The sequence below is a fragment of the Vigna unguiculata genome, chromosome 11 (genome assembly GCF_004118075.2).
Source record: "Vigna unguiculata cultivar IT97K-499-35 chromosome 11, ASM411807v1, whole genome shotgun sequence".
Lineage (NCBI taxonomy): Eukaryota > Viridiplantae > Streptophyta > Magnoliopsida > Fabales > Fabaceae > Vigna > Vigna unguiculata.
In genome coordinates this window covers 13,984,092-14,007,517 of record NC_040289.1, presented here as the reverse complement: position 1 = coordinate 14,007,517, position 23,426 = coordinate 13,984,092, and the positions used below count along the sequence as shown (strand labels likewise).

Sequence of the window (23,426 nt, the reverse complement as noted above, 5' to 3'; positions counted from 1 at the left end):
ATAGGGTTTTCTACAAATGTCCAATTAAGGTGATTCTATTTGGGTTGAAAAATAGACTTAAATATCTTTAATTTTACTACTAATACATTATTGTTGGATCCCTAAGATGTTTGCACTTCATATTCGAAAATCAAAATGATTCGAACATCAATTTACTACTCTAATGTCTTCTCACTATTTTATTTATTACCTTTTCCATAAATAGCCAAATAAGTTGATTCTTTTGGGTTAGAAACTAGACTTTAAGAGATTTAATGTGAATACTCGTACGCATTTTTTATGTTGGAAGATGATGCAAAATTTACTAAGCTAGAGATAAAAAAAAACAAAACTAATTCAATTAAAGCTCGAAGAAGCAATGCATTCACAAAAACGTTCATATACATCATGTTTCCACAAAATAACAACAACTACCATGCCTCCAAACCCATACATGATCAACCAAACCTCAACCATTGAGATATCAACACAAGCTTAGAACAACTATTCAAAAACACAAGAACAACTAAGGTTGGCTCCCCTTACGTTGAGTCCTTGATCAAAAGCTCTTCTTCAACAGAAAATTTCTTGCTCTACCAAGGTGTTATGTCTTCCATCCTTATTCCTATCCTGCCTTCTAAGAACCTCTGACCACTATTTCTCGCAACTGACGTGCCCTCCTCTCACTTACAAGGTGTCTCTAAAATTCAGCAGTAGTCTTTAGTTCTTTCTCTAAACTCAAGTTAGTCTCTCCCTCCTTTAGGCTTTCAACCCATAAAAAAAATTTGACGTAGCCCATCTAGTGTTTTCTACAGCCTATTAATTTTATTAAATTAAATAAATAAATTAAACCATTATTTCATAAAATATTATGCTTTTATTCTTAGTCTATTAATTCAGCCCATAACTCTAATGGTCGCATCTAGGTTCAAAAAAATCTAAAAAACACGTAGCTTACTTTAGCTAAGGTTCGAACCCACATCCTTAAAGGATTCCCAAGCACTTCATACCAACAAGCTAACACATGTTTCTTCTCAACCACAATCACAAACAAGCACTACAATACAAAATCACATATAAGCATACTTTTAAATTAATTACTTAAAATAAAATGCACAAAACAGGAATTGCACACATGAACCTCAACCTCAACCAAAGGCTCTCAACCAACTACGCTACACTTCACTTCTATTTATGTCATTACTTATTAATTTAAATAATATTCTTCACATCATATCACCACTCTTGGAAATATAATTATTTTTCCTAGGTCTTACAGTATTCGTTGGCAAACTACTTCCAATACCAATATTCCAAAACCAAACACATCAAACATAGTTGACATTATTATTGTTCGAATCACTTTAGGAGCAATGTATGTATCCTTTGTCCCAATTATTCTTGTGCTGACAACATGTCCATGATGATCATGGATAAGAGCCAATCCAAACCTACAACCAAAAAATCACCCTTCGAAAAAACACCTTTTAGGATGTACAAACGAAGCCACATTTTTTGTCACCAAAGCATCAACCATTGAAAAATTTGAATTACTAAAACTTCGAGGAAGAATCCTACTACTATCTACTAACTTCCCTATATTATTGCATTCTTATAGTCAATTAGAGCAATAATGTCATCTTAAACTAGAAGAATACATGCAAATGTCATACCATTATCAATCCATCTTCAACAATGTTATATTGTGGAAACTATATCGCAAAGTTTTAAGTATAAAAATAAACAAAAAAAAATTAAAATGAGTTAATGATGAGGTTAAATAAATCCTGCATTCACATCCTCCAAAATTCAAATTTTCCTACACTACTAAACAAAAAATATATATAATTATACAAGAGAGAAAATGACATAGATGAATCTTGATTTGAGAAGGAAAATGCACACATGTGAAAGTGAAGATGTAACGAACCTCTGAGGGAGTCACGAATCGAAAAAGAAATTACGAACCTCTGAAGGAGTCACGAATCGAAAAAGAAATTACGAACATGCGCAACTGTTGTGAACTAGCTAGATAAACACAAATCATTGAAGAAGTTACCGTGAACCCATGATGTAAAGACCCACAAGCATTGAACCCCCAAAGTAACTGATCTTAAATACACCGCAGATACAGAAGCAAAATGCACTACCTAATAAAAAATCTCTTTACGAAAACCAAAATCCAACGAGAGTAACACAAATAAGTGATTTAGGATGCGAGAAATTGGGAATGTGGAAACAAATTTTAAAAAAATCAAAGAGTGCAAAGTAAAAACATTACCAATTGGAAGCTATGATTAAGAGATACGAAATCAGAAAGTGAAAATTTTGTCCTGTGATCGAGAGATAAGGATTTGAAAGAGATGGAACTCTAGGTTTCGTGAGCACACTACTCATAAATTGAGTATACAAAAACTAAAAGAGAGAAGATAAAAAAGAACAAGGTGGCAAGATGAAATTTCAAGGTGCTTCACTAAAAACCATTGAGACTTTCCACGGGTTTAGAAAAATGCTATTATGCATTTTTTTTTTCCGAAGGTTATTAAACCTCTCCTAACCTTTGGTAAAATTAGCTTTTGTTGTAATATAAGGTTTGTAGTTAATGATAGTATGAAAGTTAGTTGTTTAGTTTTATGCATTTATATAATTATTTTTGTTTAATTAGTTTTGCGATAATGAAAAAATTGAAATTTTGACTTCAAAATAAAAGAAGACAAACGTTAATGATGAAAATTGAAATTAAATTTGAATGAGTTAAATAATATGGATACCCATGTCTATTACTTGTCTCTTCAATTCCTAATTTTTGAACTGAAATTGGACATTATATGACAATCACTACACTAAAACCAGACCATCTCCTTATTAATCATCTATATTTGACCGAACCCAAAGAAACTTGAAGTAAATTTGAGCATACATTGAGGTTGGATTAGATAACCAGGTAATGTTGGATAAATAAAATTAAGTAAAATGGACAATTGCGATCAGATTTGGATAGTGGGTTGGAATTTGATGGATACCGGATTCAACACGAATTTATATTTTAATAACTATAAATTTATAAATATATTTTGCTAAAATTTAATGGTAGGTTATATAAAATCATAGTCCATTATTAAAATTATACATGTCATTTTTTTAGTTAAAGATTCACTTATTTATATCATTTATTCAAAATAAAAAAATTTATTAAAAATGTTAATTTAATATAAATTCGTAATTTGAAAAATCATACCGAATCAATCCACATCCCGAACAACTCGAAACAAATTAACCCGATAAATTAAATCATTGGATATAAATTTTAAATTATTATGTTCGGTTTATACTAGATTGGTCATGTTGGATCTGAATCCAATCCATCCTGATTGTTGCTCACCCGTAGTTGTTCTTATATAAGTCAACGACAGATCTTCAACAAATATTTTGAGGAATCAAAATCTTTATATAAATGTGTAAAAAAATTATGGGTGCCAAAATATATAAAATTTTTAAATAAATACTTAAAATTATATTTTAATTTATTTATATATATGGGTGGTGGGGCACAATCCCTATGCCTCTACTAAGATTTCCCAATGATATCAATTATCATACATATATTTAAGTGAGGCGTGAAGTATGCTTAAGTTCCTTATCCACTACAATCAACAAAGTCTCATGATATTAATTCATTACTTGAAAAATGAAAAGATATGTTATAAGATGTAAATAATTTTTTCTTAAACACCGTCCACAACATAAGGATGAGTAACATATTGCATAATTGTACTTGACACACTTTATTGTACATATTGTATCATGATTATAGCCAAATTCCATTACGCGAATTTCAATAAAATTTGTTGTCCTGATTTTAAGTATTACTAAGTATTTTTCTATAGGCAAAATTTTTTTTGTTGAGAGTGGGATTTGAACCCACGCCCTTTCGGACCAGAACCTTAATCTAGCGCCTTAGACCAACTCGGCCATCTCAACTTTGATTTTAAATCTCAACTTTGGGTTTCACAATTGTTCTTAATTGTGGTTTTGACATGTAAGAATTCAAAAGTAGAGTTCGTAATGAAAGTTGAACAATTTGTATATCGAATAATAACACTTTGCAATTGCTACGAAAACTTCATATATAACCTTATTCAGCATTAATTAATATTAAAATGTGATGGCCTTGATTTTCATTGATGGATATCATCTTGAGGCACAAGTATATGGTAAAGTCGTGGTTTAAAATCAGAGTCACAATTACTCCATCAAATTAAATTCAAAGTTCCACTTTTTATTAATAACATTCAATTTCTCATCAAATTTTTCATCCAAGTATACATTTAGGATAATTTTAAAAATTATAATAAAACAAGAACTAAAACTTAGATTTTCTTTAAAGTTTTCTACACTACACAAAGAAAAGTACAAATAAGCATATTTGAACATACTTGGAACTCTCCGACCTACAAAGACTCCTCTTAAATATAAAATAATCATAAAAAACTAAATCCAACCAAACATCAATTCATCAATGAGTTGAACCAAAAACGGAGTTTAGAATTAATCCAAGGAACTTTAATTTTAGTATCTATTTTGTGTTTGATTACTCATGGAAACTAAAATAAAAGACGGGAAACTGTACAATTTTCTATCTAGTCTAAAATGACAACTAAAACTAATGCAAAGAAGCTAAATAATGCAAATAGATAAGATAAAATTCTGACAATGTTCACATGATATGTTACCAACAAAATGCTAGAATCAATGCATAATTGGTATTATAATGATGTATGATGAATGGTTTTGGTCCTAATTATGCCTAAAACAAGGTAGAAATGCATATTACGTAATTATTTGGTAAAATGACTACAAGAAACCCTAACTTTCACTAGGTGTTTGATGAAATGCCTATATAAGATGAGACTATGAATTATGCAAAAACTGAAGAATGGAACCTATTTCAATGATTCTTACTATGCAAGAGATGTATTTAGAAGTATCAGAATACCCAAAAATCTGCAATTCACTATCCAAACCAATATCTGACAACAAAATAGACTAAACTGGTTTATCAAGTTTTACCAACAAATAGGTTTATGCACAAAATGGGTCTAAAAAAACTAAAAAGGTGTAAAATAGGTTTCTAAGTTAGAGTCAAAACTTGAGTTATGATCAATTAAATTTCAATCTTTCCTGCCAATAATTCAGTTCTTAACCTTTGAATTAAAGTGGTAACTTTGTACTCCTTAAAACTCAATCTTGAGTCCAAAAATCAAGTTCAGTTTAAGTGCAAAGATAAAAAAATCACTTGACCATTACCCAACAATATGCCTCTAAAACAGAATTGGAAAATGGGTTTTGCTTCATCGTATGAAAATTATAAAATGCATAAATTGTAAATGAGAATGTGAATTTAAAAATACATAACTAGAAATTGTAATGAACTGAATGTAAATGAATAACAATAAAATTGGGCAAAAAAGAGAGATTGAATTACATTAAAACTATGAAATAAAACTTGGTTCAAGTTTACAAACATTATGAAGTCATGGTTGTTTTTGCCCACATTTTAGTTTGAACAACCAATAACTTCTAAGTAAAATGCTTTCCCAAACTCAAAAACTAAAACTAAAGAGAACTACGAATGAATGATGTCTAATAATTGTCTTTTTTCCCAAGTTCTGTCAAGGCCTATTACAAAGGCAGAAAACAATGAATTTAGACTAGAAACTCTAAGAGAAATTTCCTATTTTACAACTCCTATATAATGAATCTACAACTAACTAGGCACCTAGGTAAAACAAGTCTTCAACTCTCCATAATCTAAATTGGAATAGGTTACTCCTTTTGAAAGAATTTGTCCAGTTGACTTCTAACTTGCCGTAACAGGTCACCCTCATCTGCCCCATGGATTCAATGCATTCAGGTCACTACTTTATAAGTATTGAAATGGTTGAAATGCCAAGAACGGAGGTTGAATTGGCTAATTAAAAAATAAGGTAACTTTTAAAAGCCTAAAACAATTTTAACTTGAATAAGAGTAACCACGAAATGAGAATGCAAAAGTTACAAGACTGTACACTTTTAACCAATAAAAAACAAAGACAAACAATTGATTTCATTAAACAAATACAATACTGATAGATTAAACATGACTACTAGAACTAGATCCAACCTATAAAGCATAATGTTATTCGCATTTAACATTTCAAAATGATAGAAATATAAGATCAAATTGTCTTTCCTGAATTTGGGAATTACATTAGAATAGTAGAATTGAACTTATGTTTTACAATACTTGGTATATTCCTACATTAGAATAGTATATTTCTTCTCTATGATATAAAGATAAGATCAAATTGTCTTTCCTGAAATTAATATTGCCTTCACGTCTTGTATTTTTAGTATTCGCTATAAACTATTGAGTAATGCGCGAATCTTCTCTTAAAGGGTTTTCATGGGAATCATTAGTGTCTATCACACTTTTGTGAAAAATGAATAGATAACTTCTTGCAGACTATTTTATGTTATTGGAATAAATGCATCGTTGGCCATTTTAATTCATACATCTAGTGATTATTGGTATTTAAAGATTTATGCAATTTGTTATGAAAAGCACAATAAATATTTTTCCTTCTTCTTGTAACTTTGCTTTACTCTTTATGTTTTTGTCACTTGTGTAATTTTTCCTTAAGAAAAACAATATATTCTTGTTTTTTCTTAATCACTTCGACGAATTTTACCTAACTAGAAATTGCCATCTAGTATGATTTGTTCATATCTGTAATTCCTGCTTTACTTTTCACTCCATCATAGGGGACAAGAAAAGAGGAGATAGCAATTGTGATGCACATAGCATTTTTGTTTCATATGTCATTTGGAAATTACAGCCATCACTTGGAGTAAAGAATGTTATTTACTTTTTCATTATGTCTATTTTATTATTTAGAACAATGATATTGTAATGAATTATTAATTATAATTTTTACGTTTTGTCATTTATATTATTTGATATTAAAATTATAAATTTTTGTTCTTTGATCTTTTATGCAATTTATAAATGCCAAAAACCTAAAATTTTTGCCTTTTCTAATTTATGTTATTAAAAAATATAAAACAAACAATACAAAAAATCTCAATTAAAAATATTTAAAGTTGTTGACATAATGGGAGATTCGCTTGCAGCATGGTGGATTAACAGTACTAGGGGTTTTCTGAAACCCCAACCAATATCGGGGATTTTTCAAAACCCCAACAAATACTGGTGGTTTTTTGAAACCCCAACGAATACCAAGGGTTTTTCAAAACCCCAACCAGCATGGGGGTTTGAAACCCCAGCCAATACCAGGGGTTTTGTAAACCTCTAGTAATTTGCGCTAATTCCGGAGGTTGCTAAAAACCCCTAGTAATCCATACCGACGTTAGTTCTTCTAGGGAAATGACAAACCCCTGGTAAAGCCCTTAGTGGAGGTTAAAAACTCCCAAAAATACCAAATATAACCCCCACTAAAAACAATTATTTTTGCAGTCTCACCAATATTTTTATTAAAACATATTTTTTAATATATTACATCAATCAAATCTCTTACAAACTTTCATAAAAATTGCTTCCAAATATACTCACAATCATATCTAAATTTCTTAAAAAAAACAACACCTAATTTATTTTCAAATCCATTCAAACTCATCCACTTTCTGTCTCAAATCATCTCTCAAATGAACACGGCAGAAAAGAACATACCCTTAAGAGCTAAATTCTCTTGTGTGGAAAAGGTCTATATGAGAAGTGGTGGACTAATGCAATATCAAAGTAAAATATTTAAGTTGCATAACACTCCAAGCATTACAAATAAAATTTAATTTCTCTACTTAGATTTTGTGTTGTACCTTTAAAATATATTCATAATCACTAATTTTAAAATTTTAAAATATATTAAAAAATTAAAATATCATTCCACAGTGCATTTTTAAAAAATAGTATAGAATAACACAAAAAAAAAAAAAAACAGTAAAAAGTCGTAACCCTTGCAAACATGCTTAAAATTTCACTCCCAAGAAACTAAATTACAGCAAACAAATCCACTTACACTGAAAAAAGAAGATCCAATTTTGGCCACTTTTGAAATCAATTCCATTAGTGCACAATAATTCAGGTTTAGTTCGGAAAATAGTTTAAGCAAAGGTTGGCGTTTAAATTAAAATCCAATTTACTGCACGAAAAACATCAAAACGGACCACTTGCTTTTTAAATAATTTTAAAAGTTTTTTGAATTGAAAGTCTTGAAACTTGCAAAGTAAATTAACTATTTGCCTAGGAAATTTCAAAAGCTGCAGAACAGATTTCAGACATTGAAAGTCGCATTTTATTAACTACCTATCAAATTAAATAATTTCATTACAGTCTTTTACCGAAAGACAATACAACAACTCTCATGTTTATATGCCTGAAGGTTTCTGGCATGGTTAAGTGTGATTCTAGTCAAAATAACCCACCAAAAGTTTATTTTGATTAAACATAAAACATTAAAACATTATTCAAACATGAAAAAGCATAACATAAGGACCCTTCATAATTGATGCCAAAACATTGATACCATGATGCCGAAACAAAGATCATCTTCAATTTAAGCATCATTCAACAGATATGTTTCAAGGCATCGCACAAAGGATAAAACAGACTCTGCTGTCTTCAAAGGTTGAACACTTTCTGCTGTCTCAGACTCAGAGTCAAAAGAGATCTTAACCTTCACCAAAGTCTTTTCCTCTCCCATTGCAGATAGTTGAAAACTTGTCTTGTAGTATGAAAAACCTTGCTCCAGATACCCTCCCTCAACCATTTGCAACGCAATTTCATGACAAGTTTCGTCAAGCTCTGTGATCTTCTCCTTCTCGTAACTCACTGGGCTCACACCTGAGAGACTCCACAAAGAGTTTGACTTCTATTATTCAATGAACCATGAAATTCGTATGATTAAAAGAAAAACTTGAAGCAAATCCTAACCTGAGAAAAAATTGAAGAGAAAGATTGTGCCTAACCCTCCATCACCTTCCACCACAGTCGCATCTTTCACAATATTCGGAATAACCTTTACAATCGTCACTGCCAAATCCTTTGACAATGCTTGCCACAGGGCTTCCAACCCCACACTCACCTCGGTTTTGTCACTCAATTCCTTTGTCATTTGTGTTCTTAAGTTGACTAAGGAAGGTTGATACATACATATATATATATATATATATATATATATATATATATATATATATATATATATATAGGTAGTTTAGTCCTTCCATTAATATTTTTAATATATACATTATAATGTAATTAAAGTTGATAATGATCGAATAATTTTTAATACATAAATTATTCTTAAAATTTGTAATAGATGGTAAAGTATATCAAGATCTGGTTCACTTGATGTTTTTCTAACTAAAATTTAAGAAAAAAAATAATTTGAAAGATAAATTTTTTATAATATAATTCTTTAACGACGTAAATATATAAAATTATTATAATTTAAATTATTAAACTCAATTATTATTAATAGGAGTAATTTAATTAGTTATTATGTTTAAATTTATATTTTTATATAATAAATAAAAAGATCATGTAAAAAATTTTAATTTTAAGAGCTAAATTCTCTTTTGCATAGTGAAATGGACTATATAAAAAAATAAATATTCAAGTGATCATGTAATTCAATATTAATTAAACTAGAATATTTAAGTTGTGTATAGTACAACAAGTAGAGTAATTCATTATTATAGTACAATATTCAAGTTGTACATCGTGTTGGAAAAATCACAAAACTAATCCAAATTCGGACTTTTTTCCCAAAATGGTGTAATATATTTATGCAATTATCAAATTTGAGCAAAATTTTTTTAAATTATCAAATTTGTGCAAAATTTTTTTAAATTCTAGCGAAGGGTAAGTTGTGTTATTATGATGCGATTGCAAAGTAAAGAAGTTGTGTCAAAATCAGTCGATTTTAATTAAAATGAGTTGAAGTCGTGTCAACTTGGAGAGACTTCTTTGTTGGTTAGAAGTCGTGCCAAATCGAGACGACTTTAATTAATATTCTAAGCAAAGTCGTGTCAATATGGAAAGACTTCAGTATTAAATTGTTAATGAATAAGTTCTACCATATTGGAGGGACTTCAGTATTATCGATAATGAAGAAGTCATACCATATTGGGACGACTTTAGTTTGGCTGAATAAAAATTAAATATTTTTTTAGTCTTATTAATTAGTTAAATAATAATGCATATAAGTAGTTAAAATTTTCATGATGATTTTGGTTTCTTATAATAGGATGTGAAAGTTATCTATGAGAGCCTGTACCACAAGGAGCCCTCACATGCGACACAACAAACTAAGAAGACGAACTAACTTGTATCCACAACGAGATGGACCAGTCACTGCCAAATAAACCAAAGAAATGTTCTTTTTACAGAAGTAGTGGTCATAATAGAAGCAATTGCCCAAATAAATAATAAAATTTTATTTTATGTAACTCTTGTAACTTCAGCTTACCGACTTTGTTGTTCAATTTTATTTTAATATATATCAACAAAAAAATTATTGGATCTCATATATTTGTTATTAAAAAATGATTTTCTTTTTCTTTTCTTTACCTTTGTATATCTTGTATAATTTATATACATACAATAAAAATTTTAACTTCTTTATTCAATTTAATATTATGAGTACCAAATAATTTTTCTCTTTTTTCTCTTTTTTAACTTTTATTTTTTTCTATTCACTTTTATTTTACATAACAATGAAGTCGTACCATTATGATAAGACTTTCTTTTATATAGCCTAACATTGAAGTCATGCCATTATAGCAAGACTTTCTTTATACCCATCACACTAAAGTCGTGCCATCATGGCAAGACTTCTATTATATCCCAATACTGAAGTTGTGCCATTATGGCAAGACTTTCCTTGTTAATGAAGTCGTCCCATTATGGCGAGACTTTGGTTCGATGAAGTCTCTTTGATTTGGTACGACTTCAACACAACTTAATCAAAGTCGTCTCCTATTTGGACGACTTCTTCATGACAAAGTCGTGTCATTTTGGCACGACTTACTTCTGCGGGGAATTTAAAAAAAAAAGTGCACCAGTTTAGAAAATATGATTAAAATTGCACCATTTGGGGAAAAAAAACCCCAAATTCGACCTCGAAATTCATTTTCAACAACAAATAATTAATCACTCTCCTACTTTTTAAAATTAAAAAAAAACTAAAAACCTTGCTTAAAATTCAACTCCCAAAAAATTAAATTCTATCACACAAATATTGAGAAAAAAAGATACAATTTCGTTCACTGTTAGGGATCATGATCCTCCATGATGATATTCGCATATATTCGCACCTGAGAAAAAGAAGATGATAATAGATGAAAGCAACAAAGAATAGAGAACATAGAAAAGCAAGAGAATTTGTGAAGGTGAAAAGGTATTGTATTGATTAAAGTTGAATGATACAGAGGGGAGATAAAACTCCTTTATATAAGAGCAATATGAAAAAATACTAACTCTAAGACCCCCGCAAGCTGACAATACAAGCTTGGAGTTGAGTTTTGTGAATAAACGAGGAGGGAGAGCCTTTGTAAGGATGTCAACAAGTTGGTGATTGGTCTTGATAGGGAGGAGCTTCATTAATCCTTGTTGGATCTTCTCTTTGATGGTGTGACAATCTATCTCTATGTGCTTTGTACGCTCATGGAAAACTGGATTGTTGCTATCTTTATTGTTGAGGCATTGTGATAGAAAATCACAGCAAGTTGGAGCATGGGTATGTTGAGATCATGCATAAGGTAGGCAAACCACTAGACCTCACAAACAATTTGGGATAAGGCCCTATACTCAGCTTCGGAAGAACTTCTTGATGTGGTATTCTGCTTCTTTGATCTCCAATTGATAAGAGTGTTTCCAAAGTCAATCAAATACCTTGTGACAGACCTGCGGGCAGTGGCGGATCTTCGACAAATATTTTGGGGGTGCCAAAATTTTGGTTGAATTACTTTTTTTATCCATTTTTTCTTTCAAAAATGTCAAATTGGTCATCTAGGAATTTTTAGATTTGGTCTAGATTTTTTAAAAATTGATGCTATTTAATCTTTTTCGTTAAAATTTTTTAAGCGGAGTAAAACTTTTTCATCAACATTGACATGAGGATTATGTCAATTACACCAACAAAACAAACCATCTTTATTTACAACTTTATTTTTGATGAAAAAACATTGACCAAATTCAAGAAATTAACGAAAAAAGGAGAAGAATGCATCACTTTTTAAAAAATCGGGACCAAATTGAGATTAGAAAATCTGGAAGACCAACTGAATATTTTTGAATAAAAACAAGAATCAAAAGAGTAATTTCAAAATTTTTATATAAACTAGTAAAAACATTGTATTTACTTCTTTTATACTAATAAAATTATAATTATGTAATTATTATAATAATAAAATAAATAATAAATAATTTTTATAATTTTAATATAATTAATTTTTATTCATAATGATTAAATTTAAAATAATAATCAAATAAAAAATAGATAAATTAAACAAATAATCATTTAAAAGATCATACTAATAAAATAATTATTTTAATTTAAAAAATATTTAAAAGGTAAAATTAAAAAATTAAAAAATAAATATGGACAACAAAAAGAAAATATTTTTCCTTATATATATATATATATATATATATATATATATATATATATATATATAAATATATTAAAATTTAATAAAATATCGAATATATTAAAAATATTAAAATTTTAAAAATATATAAAAAATTTATATTAAATATATAAATGTAAAAAGAAAAATGGGAGGCCATGCCCCCCCTTAGTCCCTCTTAAGGTTCGCCAATGCCTATGGTGTCTATGCAACGAAGTCACTATAAGCTTGAAGTTGCACATCACTTTCTGCGTCAAAAAAAATACCTTGCCTAGTAGTCCCTTTTAGATATTGAAGAATCCTGAAAATAGCTTGATAATGTTCGTTAGTAGGTGAAGACAAATATTGACTAAGATGGTTTACAACAAAAGTGATATCAGGTCTTGTATTACTTAAATAAACAAGTTTGCCAATGAGTTTTCGAAAGGTTGTAGGGTTAGAAAAAGGTTCTCCATCAGCATGAAACTTAGTTGAGAAATTCTTAGGGGTACTAACGGGAGAAGAGTCTAACATGCCAGTTTCAGAAAGCATATCAATGGTGCATTTTCTTTGAGACAGGATGATTCCTTTATTATTATGCGCTTTTTCAAACCCAAAAAATATGTTAAGTCCCCTAGATTTTTGAGTTTGAACTATTGATTAAGCAATAAGGCCACATTATGAATGTTGTTTATATCATCTCCAGTGAGAATTATATCATAAATGTATACAAGGAGAATTGTAATTTTGCCTTCCATATTGTGTATAAACAATGAATGGTTAGCAAGAGATGATTTGAAATTATTTTTAAGAAGGAACGAGAGCTTGGCGCAAACCATAGAGAGATTTATGCAAAAGACAAACCTGTTCAGGCTTTGTATTGGGCAGTCTAGGAGGAATATCCATATAAATGGTTTCATCTAGCTCCCCATGTAGAAAAGCGTTGTTGACATCCAATTGAGTCAACTTCCAATTTCTAATAGAAGCAATGGCAAGAATAAAATGTACCGTGGTAATCTTCGCAACTGGTGCAAAAGTGTCATGGAAATCTAAACCTTCAAGTTGTGTGAATCCCTTTGCTACAAATCGCGCTTTGTATCTTTCTATGGATCTATCAGCTTTGTGCTTTAATTTGTAGACCCATTTACATCCCAAGGTTATGGTCAAGAGCTACTAGTTCCTCATCCATGACAGTCTTTCAGTTGATATCTTGAACAACTTCTTTGTATGTTTTAGGTTCATGATTATTGTCAATGCTAATAGTGACCTGCTGAAAACGAGTTGATAGTCTAGACAAAGATATATATGATTGAATAGGGTATTTAGTTGTCTTTATGCAAGCCAAATCAGTGTGATAATCCTTAAGATATGTAGGTATGCTCTTAGTTCTAGTGGAATTCCTTTGAGGTATTTCAGGACAGGTGGCTTGTTCAGTAGAAATATTGTTATCAGGTTGTTCATAATATTCAAAGTTTTCAATATGGTCATCACAATCAAAACTAGAATTACATGGCTCATTAATAGGGAGAAAAATATTAGAATCAGTGATGGTATCATTAATGTTGTAACAATTAGGAAAGACATCCTCATAGAATAAAACATTACAAGAAACTTTAATAGCATGACTTTTTAGATAAAAAACAACATAACCTTTTGTATGAGGAGAAAAACCAAAGAAGATTCCAGATCTGGCACGAGGCTCAACTTTGGATCTTTTAGCAGATATAGTTTGCATGTAACACAAGCAGCCAAAAAATTTAAGATTTCTAAAATTATATGAATTATTGTATAGCTTTTCATGTGGAGTACAATTTTTGAGAAAAGGAGTAGGGGTAACATTGATAAGAAAAGCAACATGAACAAGCGCATATGACCAGAAACATGTAGAAATATTTGATTGGAAAATTAAAGCTCCAGTGACATTTAATGAATGTTGGTGTTTTCTCTCATCTATTCCATTTTGCTCTGGGGTTTCCACACAACTAGTTTGGTGAACTATTCCTTTAGAATTAAAGAAATCATTCATCTTAAATTCCTGACCATTATCACTTCTAATGATTTTGATTTTGGTCTCAAACTGATTCTCAACATAGTTAACAAAATGGATTAAGTGGGTTCTTGTTTTAGATTTGTTACGCATAAGATCAACCCAAGTGAATCTACTTGAATCATCTATGATAGTTAAAAAATAACGATTACCATGCAAAGAAGGTGTGCGTGATGGACCCCAAATATCCACATGAATTATATCAAAATATTTATTAGCACAATATTCAATATTTGAGAAAGGAAGTTTCTTTTGCTGTGACATGTGGCAAACATCACAATGTTCTTTTCTAGAATCTATGTAATTGTATTGACTTCGTAAGATGTCAAGTCTCCTATCAGACAAATGACCAAGTCTTTTATGCCAAATGTTATTGTTTTTATCACTAGTAACAAAACATGTGTGCTTACCTCCTTTGTTATTTGGAAAACCATTCTTTTTGTAGCACGTTGATTCAATATGACCAGGCTTTCCACAAAAATTGTAGGTTGAGGTATTGGTGTTAATAGTAGCATTAACAATAGCAACATTTCTGGTATCAAGATTATTGAGCACCACATTACTCCCCATTAATTGCGTCCCTTGTTGTAGAACATATGACCAAATTTTCAAAATAGACGGAATGAGATCCATTAACAACACATGCAACTTAATATTTCCATATTGATCATTTAGTCCCCTAAAAAACTGCATGGCATGATCTTCAATTTTTCTTTGAACAATTGTATCAGAAACCTTGCAAAAACCCTTACATTTACAAATGGGATCTAGTCGAGAATTTTCCAATTCATCCCAAATTATTCTTAATTTTGTAAAATACTCACTTATAGTGTTATCTCCTTGCCTTAATTGTCTCATATCCATTTCAAGGTCTGATATACGAAGAAGATCTCCTTAAAAGAAGCGTGTTCTCAAATCCTTCCAAATGTCTTTGGCATTCTCCATCCATAAAATGCTTTGTCTGATCTGTGGAGAAACCGAATGCACAATCCATAACACGACAATGTTATTGCATCTTTTCCTATGGAAAAACTGAATGCACAAACCATACATGGGATCAATCTTCTTGGGTTCAGCGGTAGATCCATCAACGAACTACAATATGTTTTTGGCACTTAGTGCGGTGAGTACAAATCTACTCCAAGAATGATATTTGTTGGGATCCAACACGGGAGATACAAGAGCAACAACAAGACTCTTCCAGGGAGTAAGTAAAGAAAACTATCACTTGACAAAGAAACTTTCTTGTTCTTTTCTTCTATAGCCATGGTAAGGAAAGAAAGAAGAACAAAAGAAAAGGGGAAGAAAAAAGAACATACAAGGAAAAGAAAAAGAAATAATAGAAGGCAAGATAAAAGATCAGAGTGAACAAGACGCAGCAGAGCTCTTCAAGAGCTCTAATACCATGTTAGGGATCATGGTCTTCCATGATGATATTTGCACATATTCGCACCAAGGAAAAAGAAGATGATAATCGATGAAAGCAATAGAGAACAGAGAACAAAAAGATAATTTGTAAAGGTGAAAAGGTATTGTATTGATTAAAGTTGAATGATACAGAGGGGTGATAAAACTCCTTTATATAAGAGCAATATGATAAAATACTAACTCAACATTAGACACAAGGAAAAACGGACACATGTAAATTAAGAAGCAAATTGAGAACTTCTAAACTAAACTCTAAAACTCATTGAAATTAAATTCCATTAGAGCATAATAATTCAGGTCTATTGAAAGTCGTGAACCAATGCATGTATTTGATCTCAATACCTAAAAATAAAAAAAATCAACCGATGATATTACCGAGACATAGTATTAAGAATCCCGATAAACATTTTTTCTGTCTCCATGCATGAGTTTTGTCATTATGCAGAAAGCTTTAAGAAAATCTGGCAATGGCTTCCATGCAATCACTACGAATTTGGCAATCAATAATTTGGCATTTATGTATAAAATCATAAAAGTTCCTAAAATTAGACGATGAATTTGAATGCTAATTAACCATATATATTTGACATACAATAATTTTTTTTTCTTCTGAATGTAGCTAAAAATATATATGACAAGAGGAAGATACAAATGATAAAGATAAAAACAATATCCAGGTAAGCAAAATATTATTCTTAAAGAAGTTTAAGTTTGCATTTTGATAGTTAACATAATCATTTCTTTTATTTCTATTTTTATATTTTATTGGTATTTTTATTATTATTTTTTAGATAATTAAAGTTTTTATTTAATAAATTGGTAAATAGAAATATTTGGTTCTTATTTGTGAAAATATTGTTTAAATAAGTGGAAATCACTGAAGATTGAAGAATATCTCAACAAAATGGATTATCAACATAATGGGCTACTTCAATTACAAAATCAAGTAAATGGGAATCATTGAACAATATAGGCAAGAGTTTTGGTCGCGGTTATTTTGGTCATTTCGTGTCGATTTAAGAACTGAGGCATATCTAGTCAAGGTAAAAAGAATGAACTTTTTGTCTCGGTTGTAAACCGAGGCATAAAATTGAGCCTTACTACCTTAGTTCTGGAGGCAACCGAGGTATAATAGTCATTAAAATAAAATAAAAAAATAGAATCAAAAACCCTAGAGCTTTCACCACTTACAATCTCACAGCCATTGTACCGCCACCATCTCCACCTTGCGACACTAGATCTCTCGGACCACAACATCGACAATGCACCTACAATCACCATGTTTGAACGTGAAACCCTCAATGTTGCATCTGTTTGAAGGAAAAACTGATGGTGCAGAAATATTCAACCAAAAACGAAGAAAAAGTCAAGAAAATACCATAAAATCACAGTGTTAAATGGTGACGACAAGGGTAGTGAAGTGGCAGTCCGTTGGTGGCGCAATCGTGATAGAATGGTGGCGAACGATGTTGCTCGACATCGCGCGATAGAGAGGGGCCTGCTACTACTGAATTCGCTAGAGGAAGAAGAAAGGGGAATAATGTAATCTAATTTGATTTGAGGATTTCTAACCTAGCTTTCTACTTCGGTTTTGAGAAAAATCGAGGCATAATGTCCAAAAATGACCATTCTACCTCGGTTCCCAGTATTCTCGAATAAAATAAATGATAGTATTCTGCCTTAGGTATTTTCCAACTGAGGGAAAATAACTTTTATTTCTCAGTTTGGAGGGAACCGAGGGCCAATCTTCTGAATTTAAATAATAAATAAATAAAAAAGAGCGTGAATTTGAAAATTTTTGGAGACATTAGGCCTCAGTTATGTTAGAACAAAGGCAAAAAATCCTTTATGCCTTGATTATTTGGACAACTGAGGTATAAAAGTTCGTTGAAATTGCAAAATTGCCACTATGTCTTATATGCTTATGTTAATCTTTACACGAGGCATCAAAGGGCGTTATAAAAGCCCAAATATGCAATAATGATTGGAAAATATCTCACCAAAATCAATTATCAACAAATTTGGCTACTTCAATTAAAAAAATCAAGTACAAATTTCAGGCTCAGTTCAGTTTCGGCTCATTCACCCAGTGAGCCATTTTGTAAATTTATAAATAGAAGGCTTAACAATGAATTCTTTTGGATAAAGGACGCTTGACCTAAAGGAAGAGAAGGTAGAGATACGTTCTGATGAGTCACCTTGGGCATGTGGGGTGGAATGAAGAGACTCCATGGAGGATTTGTGCATAAGCAATTAAAGGAATGAGGTTGGAGTGTGGCGGCTTAGCTGGTTGTAGATAAACCCTAAAGAGGTTGGGCCAACTTTAGAAGAGGAGGGCTAGAGGAGGTTCTAGAAGAATGCTTTAGCTAGGTGACTCTGAAAGGAATGTTTGTGGAGTCATCTCAACATCATAACATTGCACATTCAAGAGTGAATTTACAAAGCGGGAGACACCTTTATTTATAGCCTATGGTGTCTCTTAGAATTCCTAACTTGGCTATCTAGGAGACCAAGCCAAAAATCTTCTCCAATAGGAGAAAGACATGTGGCCACTTAAGAAGGTGGAAATACTCTCCATTCCGAGAGTGACATGTGGTCACTCAAGAAGGTGGAAAAATACTCTCCATTCCTAGAGTGCCATGTCGCCACTCAAGAAGGTGAACAAAATACTCTCCATTCCAAGAATTCCATGTGGCCACTCAAGAAGATGGAAAATACTCTCCGTTCCTAGAGTGATGTGTGGCTTGATCCCACCTTCTTTGTTAACCTATATGCAACTCGGCCTAGACTTTTGTAATTGGCTCATGAAAATATCATTTGAAGCCCATGAAGCCTATTGGGCCCCAGTCTTCACATTCTAGAGGCTGGAGGCATACATTGTTATTCTTTTCAAGTGTTCAAAATGTATAAGAGTATCTAAATCCCTTATTCATGGGGGTTAGACATAATGTATCTAAACTCTTTGTAATTCTGTTATTCAATATATTTCTTTTATCCATCAATCTTGTGTTCTATTTTTATTCTTAACTACATGATAATTGATTGATTGCATACTTGTGGATATCTAATTCTTGGACACCATGTCATAATCTAAATTAGGATAAAACAACTAATAGAATCAACTATAGATATAGAAATTTAATCATTCGTCATTCATAACATCAGAATTTTGATCTTAATGCAAGCTTATAATAAAAAGTCTTAAGACATTAGGGTTTACCATATATTTAAGTAAATCAATTTAATTGCTTTCTACAATTTTAGAATTATTTTAGAATTAAAAATAAATATCTTTTATTACTTTAAATTTTTCTTAGCCTTCATTAGTAAATAATCATAATTCAACTTAATGATGTTACTCTCTTGGGAAATGATATATAGACTTATCCACTTTAGTACTTGTACAATTTGGTATACTTGCCAATTTTGTAACACATTCATTAGTGGAAGGATGGTGCCTCACCAGGTTAGATATGACTTAACCCAAACCATATTTTTCATTATATTGAGTTACTTTTTATTTATAGAAAAAATGATTCTTACATATAGATTTTTTTAACAATTAAGTCTAGCGTTAATGTCGTCTTTGTATATGTCACATGTCAATTTTTGAATTTTTAAATTTTTTTGTATTTCAAGTTTTTTTACCATGTGTCAGGTCATTGTCATGTCACATAGTAGTGTTAGTATCACGTGATATTGTTAGTGTCATGTGTCGGTGTCACTATCACATGATAATGCCACATGGCACTAACAGTGAATACAAGACACTACCATGAAACATTGACACTAACACATGACACTAACATTTACACACGAGAATAACATTACACATGGCTTTAACAGTACTATATGACACTAACAATGTCATGTGGCACAACAATGACCTTAAAGGTGGGAAAAAAACTTAAAAAAAAATGAAAAACAAATTAAAAATTTAAAAATAAAATAAAATATAAATTGAAAATACAATTAATTAATACATTGCATGTACAAGGATGGCCTTAACGCTAATCTAAGGGAAAAGACCTACTTTAATGGTTTTAACAAAAATTGAGACTTAATGGAACAAAAAAAAAAATGGGGAACGAAATTGAATAATTAAAACGAAAATTAGGATCAAATAATAATTTTAGCCTTATAGGTTTTATATATTCCTAAATTTTAAGAATACTTTTACATATATAAGTAACTTATAATTTATAATTCTCACACAATTTATAATAGAGAGATATTAACATTGATCCATGAGAAACTCAAATTTTACATTCTTCAATCTCCTTTTTCCAATAGTGAGAAAAACTTGTATTCTGGAGACAAAATCTAGATCCTTTTATTCACCAACCTCCATCAAATTCGTTGTTATCAATTTTTAAAATATAATTGTCCATAATAATTAATATGCCTTTTATTTTATTAAATCACATTTAAACTCGTAATTATTTTCACAAGTCACATAATTCAATTAATTTACTTATTAATTCAAAGATTTTCCTACTTGACTCATGATCCTTAGCACTTTCTCATTTAATAATTATATAAAATAGCATGCATTACAGGATTATATCAATCACTACAAGAAAATTGTCTATTATCTACGAAAAATTTTCCATGAAAATTTTTTGATAGATAATTTAGTTTTATCTACAAAAGACTTTCGTAGATAACATCAATGTTCGTAGGTAGTAGAAGAAAGAAATTACCTACAAAATTTTCGTAGATAAATATAATGAACTTTTGTAGAAACTTTTCATACGAATGATTATGTATGAAAACGGATGTGGAAAATAAATATCGTAAAAAAGAAAATAAAAATTATTTTAAAAAATATTACCTACAAAAATATTCGAATCAAACTATTATATAATTTTTTTAATTAAAATAATATTTTATCTACGATTACATTTTGAAGATAACATGTTTTTTTTTTATTTTGTAAGTCCAAATAACGTGAGACGCGAGACCTTCACTCTATAAAACGCAAGCAATGCCTTGTCCTGAGACTACCTTTACTAAGACGCAATACAAAGACCTTTACTCGTCCTTCATCTGGCTAAGGTGTCGATCATTGTAATAACGCCAGTCTCCGTTAAAAGCTTCGTTGGCAGCAACGCTCCTCGCAACGCTAGAGATTGTCATAGCCGTTAAGGTTTTGCTCCTCCACTTTTTCTCTTTAGGATCCTTGCTCTGTAGATCCTCTGAGCAACATTATGTTAAACCTGGTGAGAAACGCTTACAACTTTGATTTTCCTTTCCCTAAATAATTTAATCGTTGGGAGTTCATTAGAACTCAAGAAACTAATGGTGTTAACTTCTCTCTGGTTCTTGAAATTTTGTTGAAGAGGAAAAAGAAAAACCCTACTTTCAAAATGGGAACTAAAGAAGTGAAAATTTAATGAGGAAAGGGTAACAACAACTAGTGAAAATCTATTTTGGTGAAAAAATCATACAAAATAATCTGAGACACGGAGAATAATTTGCCCCAGTTTGAGATTGAGTTTAAATCAGTCTATTTGTATTTTTATATTAATGTGTAGTCTTAATGGGTAACCTGTAGATGTTTACTGCAGCAAATTTCTTACTCAATAATCCATCCTTGGGCTCAAGGAGTAAGGGTGTTATGATGTCTCACATTAACTAGACTGAGGCAATTAGCTTTTTTAATTGAGTATTTTCCTAGGTCATTTTTCTAGTAGCCTTTCTGATGTAGGATTATCTTGTTCCTTTTTAAGATTTATGAATATGGTGATGATTTATTAAGAAAACCAAGGAAATCCCCATTGGACATTAAGATAGCAAGCTATCAAGATGTGAATGTTCCTTTCCAAGGTTCTAGAGAAGAGAAGAATGGATTTATTCAAAACAAATAAGAGTAGACAACACATAAAAATAGTAAACCCAAGTCACACACACAAAGGAAGAAGAAAGCATAAAATGGAAAGGAAAGGAATGATCAAAATGTGAGAAGCATACCACTACAAGGCTAGGCTTGAAGAAGCCATGACAACCTTGAAGATGAGTGGATGTGTGCCGCCACTTGAATCAAGATTCAAGATAAGGCATAAAAGAACTTCATTCATTAAGGAGGAAGACTCTCACAATGGTTAATACACAAAGGTGTTTAATTTCTCCAAAATGTTCAACCCTTGTACAAGTGTTAGAGGTCCCCTAAAATAGAAGTATTTAGGGGCCTCTTAGCAAAAACAAATAAGCTAAAAAGGATTACAATGCAAATGAAAAAACCTAGAGTCTAGAAAGTAGGTCAAAAAAGGAGCACATGAACACATTCTAGAAGCCTTCTTGGCCAAGGTAATGTGGATGCTCCTTCTAGATGTTTCTAGACTTCTTGGTCGCCAAGGCATATGGTCATCCTTTCTAGATGTTTCTAGAAAGCTTTGCTCTTTCTCTTTCCTCCACATGTGCTCTCTAAAAGCATCTAAATGCACCATTTGTCCTTCCTTTTCCCACCTCTTAATGAACCTACAGAACAAGTTAATTTTGAATTAGCATGTTGGCTTTAGGTTAAGCTAATCCTTTGAGTCAACAAGTTAACCCAAAGTCAAGGTCAACAAGTCAACTTAAAAATAGTCAACCAAGCTAACTTAATGGAATTTTAAACTAAAGAAAATAAAAGCAAAGGAAGGGATCAAGGAACTCCATTTCTTCTAAGCATGTGCCATGGGCCATCATCCTTGGTCAGGATCAATCCTTTATCATCCTTTATCACTTTCTTTGCATGATGTTTTGTATTATGCATCAAGTGGCTTTTTAGTTTGATACAAGAGTGCCATCTTTTTAATCAAAATGAGAGTGCTATGGCATCACTATGTTCTTTGCCACTAGTGTAGGTTGTTGCGGCTATTGGTTTTATGGACAAAAGGCTAGATATTCCAAGGCATGTGAGTCCTGAAGTTATAGCTTTGATTGAGCTCTCTTGGGCCACGTTAGTGGATTAAATAAATAATTTTGATTTCTTTTTTTATGTACATGAAAACTTTTTATCGAGTGAAAGTTGTCCAACATCACTTTTTGAACCACATGAGATAGAAGTTTTATATCAGGTGATACTAAATTTATATATACTCCATTAGATATGTTGTTTATGTTTGATTTGGTGATCATATTTTGATTTGGTTTGGGTCTCAAATTTGTAGTGCATTTCAATTTATACATGATTTGTTGGTTAGATGTTAAGTATAACAAATTTCCCTGATGATGAGAAACTTAAAATAACATAACAGTAGATGGCAACTTCCTTAATGGAACACAAATTCCAAAACGTGTTTCAACTACTCTCACACTCTAT

The 23,426-nt window shown here is 30.9% G+C and overlaps 1 protein-coding gene and 1 non-coding gene across 2 annotated transcripts; both read right to left on the bottom strand.

The window, feature by feature from the left end:
- Positions 1-3,879: 3,879 nt before the first annotated feature.
- TRNAL-AAG lies at positions 3,880-3,960 on the bottom strand. The gene has a single exon. It is a non-coding gene; the product is annotated as a tRNA-Leu (tRNA).
- A 4,442-nt stretch (positions 3,961-8,402) lies between these two features.
- On the bottom strand, positions 8,403-9,175 carry LOC114169993 (phytohormone-binding protein-like). The gene is made up of 2 exons (XM_028055444.1): positions 8,969-9,175; positions 8,403-8,878 (listed from the first exon to the last, which is right to left on the bottom strand). The coding sequence occupies exons 1-2, from the start codon at positions 9,147-9,149 to the stop codon at positions 8,592-8,594; spliced, it is 468 nt and encodes a 155-aa protein (XP_027911245.1). The 5' UTR covers positions 9,150-9,175; the 3' UTR covers positions 8,403-8,591.
- Positions 9,176-23,426: the final 14,251 nt, after the last annotated feature.

Excerpts from the sequence above, each read along its gene's own strand:
- LOC114169993 (XM_028055444.1), bottom strand. The coding sequence starts at position 9,149 with ATGACAAAGGAATTGAGTGACAAAACCGAGGTGAGTGTGGGGTTGGAA. Across the intron at positions 8,879-8,968 it reads TCTCTTCAATTTTTTCTCAG|GTGTGAGCCCAGTGAGTTAC; the intron begins GTTAGGATTTGC and ends GGAGTCTCTCAG.